General features: G+C 29.2%; 1 protein-coding gene across 1 annotated transcript; it reads left to right on the top strand.

Annotated features, from left to right (window-relative positions):
* The first annotated feature begins 11,446 nt into the window (after positions 1 to 11,446).
* On the top strand, positions 11,447 to 12,389 carry LOC108835949 (cell wall / vacuolar inhibitor of fructosidase 1). Its single transcript, XM_018609188.2, has 2 exons — positions 11,447 to 11,803; positions 12,001 to 12,389. The coding sequence occupies exons 1-2, from the start codon at positions 11,621 to 11,623 to the stop codon at positions 12,301 to 12,303; spliced, it is 486 nt and encodes a 161-aa protein (XP_018464690.1). The 5' UTR covers positions 11,447 to 11,620; the 3' UTR covers positions 12,304 to 12,389.
* Positions 12,390 to 16,637: the final 4,248 nt, after the last annotated feature.

Raw genomic sequence — 16,637 nt, 5'->3', positions numbered from 1 at the left:
GTAGATAATATGTATTCTTATTAGTCGATAAAGTTAATATGTTGGTCACTTTTTCATTACCTAAATTACTCTTAATAAATTTTAGTTTTTAAGGCAAAGTTGATGACACAAAAAGTAATATACTAAGAATGAGTAGGGATAATTTCATAAAAGGATTTCTGATTTAATAGTACTAGGTGGTTTGCCCGCACATGCATGCATAATTCTATTTTAAATATTTATTAATTCACAATTATAATAATAAATTATTATTTATGTTATCAAAAATTTAGTTAAAATTATTTTTAAAATAAAAGATAATAAATTTAAATTTGAAATAATACAAATTATTTTGGCCTAATAAAAGATAACTTTTACATATATTAAATTGTTATCTAAAGCTAATATTTTACGTATTATTATTTATAGTTATTGAAAGAAAATATTTTATTTGATATATAGTTATAGTTATATTATGTATTATTCTTACATATATTTTACGTAAAAAATTATCACATCATAATGAACATTGATGTGAATCATATACTTTTATTATTTTGTTGGAATTTTAAAAACACTCACATATTTGAAATACTTTAGAAAATAAACTTATACAAATGTTTTTGATTGAATAATATCTAATTTTAAATTGTTTTATATTTTAATATTTAACCTTTATATTTCAAAAAATATTATTTTCAGATAACAACACAATATATATAAGAATTATAATTTTTGAAAATATTAATTTATAATCTAATATAACATATAAATATAATATTATTAATTTAAAATTGTAAAATTAAAATATTATTTTTAGATAACAACTTAATATATGTAAGAATTATATTTAAAATTTGGATGATAAATAATTTATAATCTAATATTACATAGAAATATAATATTATTAACATAAAAATTAACTTTAAATTCGTTTTTTGAATTTAAAATTTTAAAATATTACTTTCAGATAACAACACAATATATATAAGAATTAATTTATAATTTAATATAACATATAAATATAATATTATTAACATAAATATAATATTATTAACATAAATTTTGTTTTTAATTATATAATAAATTATATATAAAATCATTATATATAAGAATTATCATTTTTGAAAATATTAATTTATAATCTAATATAACATATAAATATAATATTATTAATTTAAAATGGTAAAATTTAAAAATATTATTTTTAGATAACAACTTAATATATGTAAGAATTATATTTATAATTTTGATGATATTAATTTATAATCTAATATAACATATAGATATAATATTATTAACATAAAATTAACTTTAAATTAGTTTTTTGAATTTAAATGTTTTTAAATATTACTTTCAGATAACAAGAGAATATATATAAAAATTATCTTTATAATTTTGACAATATTAATTTTTAATCTAATATAACATATAAATATAATATTATTTACATAAATTTCGTTTTTAATTATATAATAAATTACATATAAAATCATTAAGGGTAGCATCGTATTTAGCCAGTCTAACTTTTAACGTGGGAGCTCCGTTGCAAAAAATCACTTCACAAATAATAGTATAAATAACTAGGTGTTTCCCTGCACCATGTGCAGTAAACAAAATTTAAAATATTTTTAATAAATATAAACTATATTTAATTTTTATTAATATTATAAATTTTCTTTTTTCTTATCAATATTTTAATATAAATTTGATTTAACTGAACATTAAAATTAAGATAAAAACAATTTTGTTTATTTTGAATTATATTTTAAAATGTGCATGTATATATTTAAATTATAATCTTAGGTATATTTTTATATCTATTTATTTTAATTAAATATATTAAATAAATATGTAAAAATTGCATAACTGTCAAAAATTAAAATTAAACAATATTTATAAAATCTGTAGATATATATATAAGAAACTAATGATTTTACGATTTAATTTAGTTTTATGATTTAATTTTTATAATTTTTTTAATAATATGTATATATTTTCAATATTTTTAATTTAAATGATATTTCGAAATTTGAAATGCCATAATTGAATATTTTTATTTTAATGATGATTTATGAGTTATTACTATATTTTAAAAAAGTCCAGAAATATAAATTGACAATAAATGTAATATATGAGTTATTACCATATTTTAAAAAGTTTACCAAAAATATAAATTAACATTAAATATAATTGTACATGTCATATTAATGTATAAGAAATGTCATCAATTTTAGTAGCCATGTCACAATTATTAATCTGGGTGTTTTTCTGCACCATGTGTAGTGATGAATTTTTTAAAAGTTAAATTTTATATTTTAAAATGTAATTTATTAATATTATATATTTTATTATTTTGACCAATAATTAATATAAATATCATTGATTAAGAATAAAATTAAGAGAAAATATTTTTTATTTGAAATTATATTTAAGAATATGTATTTATATATATAAAGTTAAAATCTTAGATAAAAAATATTTATTTCATTTGGTTAAATGTATTAAATCAACTTGTACAAAATTACTAAAAATCATATAAAATTGTATAGTTATCAAAAATAAAAACTAAATGATATTTATATAATTTGTAGATATCTAAAAGAAAATAATGATATAACAATTTTTTAAAAAAAAAAAATTCAGAAAATTTAAAAAACTTTAGATAATAAAAATTTTATAATTATAAAAGTAAAATTATATAATATTTCGAAATTCGAAATGTCATATTTGAATATCTATATTATTAAAAGAGAAGTACACATATAGAATGCCCCTTAGTTTTCAATGTTATTTACACTTCTATGCCACTGACATTAAATAATATTTCCTATTTTAATGCTGTCTTTTCCACTTTGATTAATGCATTTTCCAAAATTAAATTTGAATTAAATACACAATTAAATAACATTTCCTATTTTAATGCTTTATCTTTTCCACTTACATTAATGTGTTTTCTAAAATTAAATTTGAATTAAATATACTTCATTAACTTTTCAATTAAATCAATGTCAAATTAAAAAAAAATACATTTTTGTTAGACAAACAATTCATAAAAATTATAATATCAACTCTTCGTTTAACAAATCTGAACGAAAAGAATATTATCAAATTTGAACCGAAACTAGATACTATCCAAACGGATTTACCATTTTGGTATCTAGAGAACCATAACCAAACCTTATCTGAACGAAATATTTCAGATATTCGAATGTATTTAAATCATATTTATATACTACAATATGTTAGCTATTTTTAGAGTTAATATCCAAGATATAAGTTATTTTAAGTTGTTTAAAATATTTGAAATATAAAAAATAGTCGAAAGTAAACATCTAAAGTAGATAAACAATTATCAAAACACCAAAATATTTAAAATATATATTTATTCTTCATCCAAATATTCAAGCTAAACCTATTTAAATTTTTTAATTTAGGTACTTTGGCTTACATTACTCAAATAATTTAAAGATATATAAATTTTAAAAAATTAAAAATAATTTAAACGGGTTATCAAACCCGCAAAAATCCGAATAAAACCGGAACCAAAGTTTATAAATACCTGAATAGAGCTAGAATCTTTAAATTCAAAATCTCAAACCCGAATATATTTTAACCGAATTCGAGTAGATATGCAAATATCCACCCTTAACTTAATCAATATAAAACGATCAAATATTACAAATATACTATTTAGTAAGTATAAATAAAAATTGAAAATTGATACCCGTGCGGTCGCACGGGTCAAGATCTAGTATTTATTATAGTGAGATTTATGAGTTATTACCATATTCTACAAAGTTTACCAAAAATATAAATCAATATTAAATGTAATATATGAGTTATTGCCATATTCTAAAAATATTTCCAAAAATATATATCAGCATTAAATGTAATTGTCCATGTCATATTTAACCACATGACATGTCATCAATCTTAATAGCCACGTCACAATTTGTTTTGTGAAAATGATTGTAGAGAAGACATGTGGCAAAATCACTTCTCAAACATAGACTAGGGGATAATTTTGATGATATTAATTTATAATCTAATATAACATATAGATATAATATTATTAACATAAAATTAACTTTAAATTCGTTTTTTGAATTTAAATGTTTTTAAAGATTACTTTCAGATAACAAGAGAATATATATAAAAATTATCTTTATAATTTTGACAATATTAATTTATAATCTAATATAACATATAAATACAATATTATTTACATAAATTTCGTTTTTCATTATATAATAAATTACATATAAAATCATTAAGGGTAGCATCGTATTTAGCCATTCTAACTTTTAACGTGGGAGCTCCGATGGAAAAAATCACTTCACAAATAATAGTATAGATAATTTTGATGATATTAATTTATAATCTAATATAACATATAGATATAATATTATTAACATAAAATTAACTTTAAATTCGTTTTTTGAATTTAAATGTTTTTAAAGATTACTTTCAGATAACAAGAGAATATATATAAAAATTATCTTTATAATTTTGACAATATTAATTTATAATCTAATATAACATATAAATATAATATTATTTACATAAATTTCGTTTTTCATTATATAATAAATTACATATAAGATCATTAAGGGTAGCATCGTATTTAGTCATTCTAACTTTTAACGTGAGAGCTCCGTTGCAAAAAATCACTTCGCAAATAATAGTATAGATTGATAAAAGTTAATAAGTAAAATGACATATGATTTAGAGTACACATAACTTGAATAAAACTAAAGGATAGTAAGTCATTTTAAAGGTTAAGATGTCACATTATTGCTAGCTAAACATAGTACTCAAGTAAAACTAATTTTAATTGGGTATGCCTTTTGGTTTTTTTTTTTGAAACACATGCCTTTTGCTTCTCTGTAATATTCCAATAGCTAATGTTATCAAGTAACTAAACAAGGCATAGTCTTTTGGTTAAGATGTCACATTATTGCTAGCTAAACATAGTACTCAAGTAAAACTAATTTTAATTGGGTATGCCTTTTGGTTCTCCGTAATATTCCCAATAGCTAATGTTATCAAGTAACTAAACAAGGCATAGTCAAGTTGGTTTAATGTGCAACCAAGATGAAGCTAGCAGACATATTGACCAATTGACCAAGCCGTTGAAGTTCGCATCGTTTCAGAAGACAAGGCCAACTTTTGGGATGAACACGATGAACTGATTTCTTGAAAGGAGTTCAGTTCAAGGAAAGAATTGTTGATAATGTTTGAATTAATAATTGACTTGTCCAAGATTGTTGTAGTAAGAATTGGACTTGTTGTTTCGAGAAATTAGGATCCCTAAATTTGTTTTCTCCGTTTCTGTAACCCTTTATAAGGCATTTGATTCATTAATAAAGATCACCGTTCTGGAAACTGTGTGCTATCTTTACAGAAAAAAGGTATTATGGATTTTCATGGATTCTACATTAATCATCACCAAACGAGTTCAAGTTAGGAAACATGTAAATCACGCTTAAGAAATCAGAGTAAACAATGAATTAAATCATTCACAAAACTTCAATCGAGCTATTAAGAAAACTTGAATCATGTATCTTCATTTTTTTCTTCTATTTTTCTTCTTTATTTCAAAAAACTTGAACTTAACATTGCACATGTTGGTAAAGATAACTTTGTTTTGTTTTGTAACTTTTTGGGTAATGATAGTGTATTTTGGCACATTTAGAAGTTAAAATGTATCCTTTTTACTGGTTAACTCTTGAATTACTTAGGAGAAAGGAAAATTCATTTTCGACAAAAAAAGGAAAATTCATTTAACATAATATGACACTACAAGAAAACACGCTGAATTCCGACGGAGGTTCTGACGGACCAAAATGTCGTCGGACAATTTTGACGACTTTCTGACCAATTTCTGACGAAAGCCAAAAATACGAAGTCGTCGGAATTTCGTCGGTATATTCCGATTGAATTCTGACGAAACAGGGTTCGTCGATATATACCGACGACTATCCGACGATATTTCGATCAACAAATATATCCGTTATGGTCGTCGGTATTCCGTCGGAAAATACCGACGGAATTCTGACGAAACGGAGTTCGTCGGTATATACCGACGAGTATCCGACGATATTTCTATCAACAAATATAATCGTTGTGGTCGTCGGTATTCCATCAGAAAAGACCGACGAATTTCCGACGGACTATGTGACTGTTGCCGACAAGTCCATATGACCGTTGAGCATTTTACTGAGTTTGGACTTGATGCTATTGTACATTCGGAGCCAGAAGCTGAGATTGGGGAGTTTGATGAAGATTCAAAAGATTCGGATTAGGTTTTTTTTTTCTCGGTCCGTCGGAATTCTGTCGGTATATGCCGACGGAATTCCGACGACATAGGGTTTCATTGATTATTGTATACTTCCTCGATAATTCGTCGGTATATTCCGACGACATACCGACGAACTGGTCTAGTTCGTCGGTAATTCGTCGGAATATACCGACAGAATTCCGAGAACATGTGTTTCAAAACAATTTCAAACATAAAAATCTATAAATTTAGATGCCAAAACTACAAAATAACACATAATAAGTGTTTAGTATAGTATTAGATTGCAACCATTCAAATATAACAACTCATTAAAATAAGTGTTTATGCATATCAATGTTTTTATAACATCTCATCTTAACACTCATATACTTATACAATCATATTCATCTAATCTTACTACAAAAAATGTTATTGTGTAAAATTGTGTTATAAAAACATTTTTATTGTTAAATATTTATGCAAATACTATATATATTATCAAAGATTAGGATTTTGCATTTAGAAACTTGTAATCAACCCCTAAACACTATGTCGTCGGAATTCCCTCGGTAAAGTTCGTCAGTATTCCGTCGGAATATACTGACGAACCCGTGTCCGTCGGAACTTTTATTTACCCGGGAAAACCAAACCGCATGAAAATTTTCACGCACCGCCAATTGGTTTATATTTAATGATTCCGACGGAATACTGACGAACCCGTGTCCGTCGGAATCATTAAATATAATTACCCTTTTTCTTCCTTCTTCGTTATTTCCGCCTCTCTCTCTATCCTCTCCGCCGTTTCTCTCTCTTTCACGGTGATTCCGGCGGTTTTCGAGCTCCCATCCCCGGCGATTCCTCTACCCACGCTCATATATCTTCCCCCAAATCCGAAATCATGTAAGAATCATCCTAACCTTTGTTTATTTCAATTTTTAGGGTTTTGGAGGTTAGATCTCTGATTTGAGGTTGTTTGATTGAATGTTTTAGGATTGAATGAATAGTTTAGGATATATAAGTTAGGATTGTTGTTTGGATTGTTGTTTTAGTTTTTTTTTTGGAATTATTTGGTGTTTTTGTTAAAATTCAAAACGTTTTACTATTTTTAAAACGATTTTTGATTTTTAAAAACGTTTTTTCAAGTTTACAGTTTAAACTATGTATAATAAAACGTTTTTTTATTTTTTTTATTTTTAAAACCGTTTTTAATTATTTTTTTATTTTTAAAAACGTTTTTTGATTTTTAAAACGTTTTTGATTTTTAAAAACATTTTTTTTATTTTTAAAAACGTTTTTAGATGTAAAAATCATTTTAATTAATTTGACAACCTTTTATATATTAATTTGACAACTTTTTATATATTTGTAAATATATAAATGAAACCATTAAAAATAGAAATGATTTGAAAAGAATTTTGATGTATTAATTTTTTTTGGTCCGAGGAATCACCCCACCCCGCAGCCCGTCGACGTAGTTCGGTTAGCACTTCCCGTGCATCGGGATCGTCTCACGAACAAAACTCGTTTCCCGCATATATTCCCGCTCCACCTCCCGCTCCTGCTCAACATAATCCGGGGGTCATGACAGTTGAACTATTGGTTCAACATTCCTTATCAAAATTGATATGGAACAAAAGTAATAAATATTCTTTTTAATTCCATTGATTTTTTTCCTATTCATTATTTTCCTACTCATTCTTATTCATAATTCAATGGTCACCAGTTAGAGCCAAGTCTTAAAAATAATTTTTAGCTATGCAAAAATAACTTTAACATGATAAACTTAATCAAAACAAACGTAATACCTTTCTTAATTAATATATTATTTTAACCCAAACCAGGAATTGGCTAATGATTGATTACACGATTAAATTTAAAACAAAGTTAAACCGGACAAAACCGAAACAAAAGAAAAATCCTAGTTAACCAGACTTGTTGGTCACCTCTAACCACCGGTGCCACGATTTTCGAGCCACCTCTGTACAACAATGTCGACATCCATCTTGAACTCTCCCGTTTCAACCATCTCAGATCTACCTCAACACGACAGGAAGTGAGAGCCAACATCCTCATCCAAACGACGACCATAAACACCACATGATGCTTGATCTATTAGACTGAAAAAAATATCCGGTGGTAACTGAAGTAAAGCAACGATAGAAATAAATTTTCTCTGAGAAAGAGAAGGGAGAAAGATAAAACAACGTGATAATTAATTATAATTAATTGTTAATAGTTTAACTATTTAGATTATTAGAAATAATAAATGGTAGATAATATGTATTCTTATTAGTCGATAGAGTTAATATGTTGGTCACTTTTTCATTACCTAAATTATTCTTAATATATTTTAGTTCTTAAGTCAAAGTTGATGACACAAAAAGTGATATACTAAGAATGAGTAGGGATAATTTTATAAAAGGATTTCTGATTTAATAGTATTGATAAAAGTTAATAAGTAAAATGACATATGATTTAGAGTACACATAACTTGAATAAAACTAAAGGATAGTAAGTCATTTTAAAGGTTAAGATGTCACATTATTGCTAGCTAAAAATAGTACTCAAGTAAAACTAATTTTAATTGGGTATGCCTTTTGGTTTTTTTTTTTTGAAACACATGCCTTTTGGTTCTCCGTAATATTCCAATAGCTAATGTTATCAAGTAACTAAACAAGGCATAGTCTTTTGGTTAAGATGTCACATTATTGCTAGCTAAACATAGTACTCAAGTAAAACTAATTTTAATTGGGTATGCCTTTTGGTTCTCCGTAATATTCCCAATAGCCAATGTTATCAAGTAACTAAACAAGGCATAGTCAAGTTGGTTTAATGTGCAACCAAGATGAAGCTAGCAGACATATTGACCAATTGACCAAGCCGTTGAAGTTCGCATCGTCTCAGAAGACAAGGCCAACTTTTGGGATGAACACGATGAACTGATTTCTTGAAAGGAGTTCAGTTCAAGGAAAGAATTGTTGATAACGTTTGAATTAATAATTGACTTGTCCAAGATTGTTGTAATAAGAATTGGACTTGTTGTTTCGAGAAATTAGGATCCCTAAATTTGTTTTCTCCGTTTCTGTAACCCTTTATAAGGCATTTGATTCATTAATAAAGATCACCGTTCTGGAAACTGTGTGCTATCTTTACAGAAAAAAGGTATTATGGATTTTCATGGATTCTACATTAATCATCACCAAACGAGTTCGAAACATGTAAATCACGCTTAAGAAATCAGAGTAAACAATGAATTAAATCATTCACAAAACTTCAATCGAGCTATTAAGAAAACTTGAATCATGCATCTTCATTTTTTTCTTCTATTTTTCTTCTTTATTTCAAAAAACTTGAACTTAACATTGCACATGTTGGTAAAGATAACTTTGTTTTGTTTTGTAACTTTTTGGGTAATGATAGTGTATTTTGGCATATTTAGAAGTTAAAATGTATCCTTTTTACTGGTCAACTTTTGAATTACTTAGGAGAAAGGAAAATTCATTTTCGACAAAAAAAAGGAAAATTCATTTAACATAATATGATGAATTTCGTTCTATCGGCTTATAAATCTAGAATTTCTTAATCGTTAAAAGCTATAATGTATGTTAACATATGAACATGTCATGTTAATATGATCCTTTTGCTTTTATCAGATTTCTGTTATACATGCATCTGTTTTAAATGAATCAGATATGGACAACAGATTTCGTGGCGGGTTTTGTCTGATAGTGACTATTCTGAAAATTCTGGACACCAAAAACATGTCCAGTGTGACAAATAAAATGTTAAACCTTGTGAATTGTGATGTCACAAAGTATTAAATTTAGCAAAAAAAAAAAGTATTAAACCTTGTAAGCGTAATCAGGAAAATAAACATCGACCGTCATTTATTTAGCCGAATTCGTGATATGACGTTACTTGAAGCTTTATTGCCGTTTTATCCGTGCAAGACTCAAAAAGAGGAGTTGTTTACGTTAATCAACACTATCTATTGTAATTTTTGTACAGTTCTATTATCTTTTTACCCAGTTAAGAGGATTGCTTAGTAAAATATAAGATTGTTGATTGAATGAATGAATAATTGAATACGGATATTATTATGCGAACGGAACTCTTATACTCGTGAGCTTATCTTTCGTTGTTTGGCCCACAAAACAACTACGAAAAAAGGAATTATATTTTATACTACTTTTAAGGAGGATATATAATTTATATAAGTGGCTTTAAGAAAGAAAGAAAAATGCTTTATGGTATCATATTTGTCAAATGAGAATGAAATAACTACTCCCTCCGTTTTAATTGTCATTCTAAATTTATGCACACATATTAAGAAAATATATGATTTTGTATATTTTCAAGATAAATACACAATTACCCATATATCTAACCACATTTTAACTAATAGAAAATTAAAATAGAATTTTTTTTTAATAAATTTTGCATTTAAACTCTAAAACGACTGTTATTTTGAAACGAAAATTTTTCCTACAACGACAATTAAATCGAAATGGAAGGAGTAAAATAATTGTTTGCTTCATTTACTACTTTACGTTTATTCTATCTTCTATAGATGATGTAACGTCTCCACCATTGTATTCATCAACTCGCAATGCTTACCATTTCAAATTATTGTAGGCAGAAAAACTACGGCTGAGCAAAAAGCTAGCCCCTTGATTAATCGGGTAAAGCTTTTCTTAAATAGGCTAGTGTAACACGCTAACCTCGACCAATGGATCCACATGGCGATATCCCATACATGCTTTTCGTTGGAAAGCTATAGAAACTTTAATTCTTGGGCCATGGCCAACATTAATAACAAGACGACATATTTTTGTTGTGTTTATCATCTGTATAAACCATACTCCTCCGATCCTAAAAAATGATTGTTCTGGAAAAAAATTGTTTTCTAAAATGGTTATTTTGTGTTTTTATGAAAAATTTACAAACTTTAAAAAAACTAATTGATTTTATTGAATTATTATTAATTAAAAGTTGTTGAAAATTAAAAATTACAGAAAATAATAAATTTATTATAGTAATTTAATTCATTTTCTTAATACGTGTGAAAACAGTAAAATGTTTATCTTTTAAAAAATAACAGAGGGCGATAAAAAATTTGCGTAGCATAAGAGATAAGGGCTTTTGGTAAAGGCATCATGAAAATCGATTATATATCTGAGACGTGCACTACGCATGCAAATCAACAGACCCAAATATAAATATTTAAGCCTTTTCTCGAAAAGAGAGAGAATATATATACATTACTTATATAACTCCTGTTCTTCTTCAAAATCGTGAGATCAAAGCAGCTCCTCCGTCTTTCCAATAATCATCAAACATAACTAAGAGAGAAGAAATATGAAGAAGATGGTGGTGGTGATGGTGATGATGTTGGTGATGGTGAGTGAAGCGAGTATGATAGAGCAGACATGCAAAGAGACACCAGATTTCAATCTATGCGTCTCTCTCCTCGACTCCGACCCACGTGGCTCCTCTGCCGACACCTCTGGCCTCGCTCTTATCCTCGTCGACAAAATCAAGGTATTTTATTTTCTTTTTGGATACATATTCAATTATATTTCTATATTATATTTAATTTCTTATAAGAATGTATTTTTGATCAAGATCAACCCTCAATTTAGTAGAGAATAAGCTAGTTACTATTACCTTTAACTATTTGATTTAAAATTTATTAATAATTTATTAATAATTATTTTATAAATAATTGATTCTTGCAGGGGTTGGCGACGAAGACCTTGAACGAAATCAACTATCTATATAAAAAGAGACCGGAACTGAAACAGGCTTTAGACGAATGTAGTCGAAGATACAAAACAATCTTAAAGGCTGATGTTCCCGAAGCCATTGAAGCTATATCTAAAGGAGTTCCGAAGTTCGGCGAGGACGGTGTGATCGATGCTGGTGTGGAAGCTGCTGTATGTGAAGGAGAATTTAAAGGGAAATCTCCGTTAACTAGTTTGACCAAATCAATGCAGAAAATCTCTAATGTGACAAGAGCCATTGTGAGAATGTTGCTTTGATTTTATCTTTTATTTACAAGTATGTGGTATAGCCGTATGGGTGTTTGATGGGATTTTATCCTTCATAAGAATAAAACTTTTAACAACCGGAGTCCAAGTTTTATTGTTACTGTTAGACTAGATAGCTTTGGGTTAGGCCTGAGACTTTTATCCGAGATCCGTACTCGATCCGAGATCCGGATCTGAATCTGGATAATAAAATGTTGGATTTGTTAAAAGCGGATTTAGATCCGGATATCTTTGATTTTAGTCTGGATATCTGATCCATAATTTTTATTTAATAATTTATTTTAAAATATTAATATCTATATATAAAACTAATTTTATTTACTATATTTTCATTTTATAATAATATATATAACTTTTATATAAAATTTGTAATAGCATCCATAATAATAATTATAAATATTATATACATTTTTTATCTTTAAATTATTGTTAATATTTTAATACATTTTAGTATTATTTTTATTTATTTTAAGGTTTTAAATAGGATCCGGATATCCGCCGGATATTACAATTTTTAAAAAGATATCCGGTATCTGGATATCTGAGAACTCCGGATCTGGATAAGAATAATAAAATCATGGATCTGGCGGATACCTCGAAAATTTCTGGATATGCAATCCATCCCTTCCCTACTTTGGGTAACATCCACGCATAGTTTTTTTTTCTCTCTCTTTTTTATTATTAAAAACATAAGTTCATCATGAACATACACTATACAAGAGAAAATTCAAAACCCAGTTAAAATAAACAACAAACAAAGAGAAGGCCTAAAAGAATCCAGCACAAAAGAATCATCAAAAGAAGACGAGACCACGCGTTTCTTTTATAGATAAAGGATCCATGTTTCTTTTATAGATAAAAAATCCATATCCACCATACAGAGTCACTACCGCACTTCAATAACATCTCCAACGGAGATGTAATCGGAATCTCCTCGTCGATGACATCAGGAATTGAAAGCACCAATATCTACAACATCTTCGGTTATAAGATCTGATCTCCATTACCAATTAAAATGTTAATAAAGCGACCAAACGAGTTAGAACCGAATCTAAATCTTCTCTGCTTCAAACAATTTCAAACGAATAATTAGCGATCACAAACATTGATTTACCTTAAAACATAACATCTTTGAATACACAGTTTGAAGATGAAGCGTCCTCAAAGAAGGAAAGTAAAAACAATCGCATGTTGAGATCGGGTTCAATGGAAGAAGAAGAACATGGAAGCGAATATAGAACCATAATCGGAAAAAAATCCGGTAGTAAGCCAGCAACGTCATAAGAATAAAACGACCATCACCGGAGCCAAAAAGCCAGTTTATCACCGAAGAGAAGGTGATAAAACCAGAGCCGAAAGCCATCCAAAGATGCTGAGGAAGCTACCCATGCCGGAACGTACTCCCTTCAATGGGAGACAAAACGCTGGATACAAGCACAATAGTCATCGAATTTCACTCTCTAAAAGAATATAATGGAATGTTCGGCTATTGGAATATTATGTTTCCCATGAAGATATATCTTTATAAGGAGTTGGCCCATAAGCTCAATTCATCATCGTTACATATTTTGTTGGAATTACACTAAGCATGGCCAGTACATAGTTAAATCTGGATATTGGGTAACTCGAAACTTATTGATGACCGAGGAAGAGAAGGAGATACTGGACGAGCATGATAGAACCAAAATAAGGATCTATCTTTCGGTATGGATGATATGGACTCAGATCCGAGGGGATTGAAAACTGATCGAGGGGTGACACTAAGGGTTGCGGAATAGCCCAAAGATACTACCAGAGATTCGAAGGTTGTCGGATGTGACGCACCGGTCCAACACAACGAAGTGTTTCACTTGGACATAGCCTCACCAAGAGAAGTATGAATATTTTCTAAGCAAAGAACAATGAGAGAAGACGCAAAAATAGGAAGGAAAAATCGATGTGATTTTATTCATAGGATGCCCACATATTTATAAGGTTTTTGAGTCAAAGAAACATAAAGAGAAATGTGGGAAAAGACAACATAGAAAATAGAAATGAATGAGACTGGTCAAGGTGCGGATTATTATGTTGACTGGTCCAGATTCATAAAGATGTCCAGGTTCATGCTGTGATGATCAGGTCATCTGCGGTAAAGAGCAGGACATACGTAAGGCTGCCCGCGTCGTTGATCGTCGATGATCCATGAACGGATGAAGAGATAGCTCGACCCAAATCTTCAGAGAGCTTAAGTAACATTCCTTTGGAGAAGTTGGAAGCATCGATCATCATGAAATCATCAAAGTGGTCGGAAAGGTCGTGATCAGCATGATCCAGGCGTGCGGTACGTCCCAAATGGGCCATGAAAGATAGGCTAAGTCCGGAGTCTGATTCTTCTCGATGATCATGGGTTCTGGCTTGATTGTTGGCTCTAGAATGACGAATGGGTCAGGGAAGAATGCCTGTGGTTCGGCTGATTTGGTCATCTGGTCGTGGATCCATCCTTAGGTCACGTCCGGGTGCACGCGGGTCGATCCGGTACACGGCTCTGTCCGATGATCGGGTACGGCTGAATGGCTGAACTTCAGTTGGACTGATCTGATCGTCCTGGTCACCTTGCTGGGTCTGCTCCACGTCCTGGTCCATGTCCTGGGGTTTATCAGAGCCCATTATAATTAAGCTTCAAGCCTTTGCTTGGACGATAAAAACACCTCAGAAGATATGTCATCTTATATAAGAATTGATTACATGTCATGCAGTAACGAGGACTTTGAATCAGCGAAATATGATATGTGATAACTATTTCCCACGCTGTGGAGAACCATAAGAGTATGGTATTCATGCCATTTTCGAATGCCTCACAGCTTTACAAGCTTGGTAACTCTTGGAGACATCAAAAAGTCCAGCTTTCTTTCTGGTACCAAGTATTTATGCTAATATGGACTATATATTCTGGAGAAAGAACATCATTGTCGAACCAGAACTAGACATAAATCGTTATCCCTGGATAATCTGGTATATTTGGAAAGTCCGAAATGACAAACTCTTTTGGGCGATAGACAGGGATCTATTGGAGCTAGTATGGTATACAAAGAGTGAGTGTCATGCCTCATAAAATGCAAACAAGATGGTCCCACCTAGTCTACTAGATCATTGTAATGAGGAATCCCAAGTCCTAAAATTGTTTAATATCTGCATGATAGATGAGTCATGGATATCTACAGCTCAGTTCAACAAATGTGGATGGGTTTAGATGGACATCTTTGGAAATGTTCAACTAATGCTTATACATAATTATCTACAACGAGAGTCTGCCTTTCATTCAGAAGTGCATGCAGTAAGATGGGCGAAGAGAGTATGCTTCAACATTCGACATTCCAGAGCTTTAGGACATACTGCAAGGATTTGATCGTCATAATTAAGGAGCCTCGTGCTTGGCCAAGCTTTGCAACATAATTAGAGAGGATAGAGAATGCAGATTTGCTTTCCGGATTTAAAGATCGTTCATATTCCACACGCAAAATCAGATTTCATATTCTCTAACTAGGGCTGTGAGGTCTTTCCATAGAAGTCTTTGTTTTATTGGTTGTTCTTTTTGGTCTGGTTATCTAAACCACCTAAAGTTTGTGTAATAGAATAGCCGTTCATTGTCAAAAAATTAAACAATTATTCTAATAAAGTAATGGTAATTGTAATAGAAGATTGAGGAAGCTTGAGGAGACGACACATCAGCATAATGGTATGTATGTAAATATGATTGTTTTACAGCACAAGACAGTATGATTTTTTTATTATATTTTAAGGCAGTTTATGTTATACAGACAGTTTTTTTTGAATAAAAAGACTTAATTTACCTTCTGAAAAAAGAAACCAGTTCCATATTTCTTATTTAGAAGGGTTTGGTTTCATTGGATTCTTTAAAAAAAAAAATTCTTAACATTGGGGGATCCTAAAGAGGATTAAACTTAATAATAATCTTAGCTTAGATTATAACCTTCATCCAACAAGTACTGTCGCCGGTTCAGCTTCCGATGTTTCTGAATTCTTACTTCCCGGATTGGGTGGTTCGTCAAGCTCCATCAAGTTTTCCTCCGTGACCTCTCCTCCTTCCCAAACCATCGGCAAACCAAATCAGGGGTCGATCCAATCTGTCAAACCTTTGAAGGGATCCATTTTTAAACCAAGTTTCTTATATTTGCACGAATGGTCTTTAAGCTTTTAACTATTTAAAATTTGGCCCTAAAAGTTACAAATTTGCGCAATTGTTTTTTAATTTGGCTCCACACTTTTAATTGTGCAACATAGTCCCTAATTTTTGAAGATTAAAATGTTTATTTTAAGCCATTTGA

The sequence above is a fragment of the Raphanus sativus genome, chromosome 1 (assembly GCF_000801105.2).
Source record: "Raphanus sativus cultivar WK10039 chromosome 1, ASM80110v3, whole genome shotgun sequence".
NCBI lineage: Eukaryota > Viridiplantae > Streptophyta > Magnoliopsida > Brassicales > Brassicaceae > Raphanus > Raphanus sativus.
The sequence above is the reverse complement of the archived record's forward strand: the minus strand, read 5'-3'. Positions and strand labels throughout refer to the sequence as shown.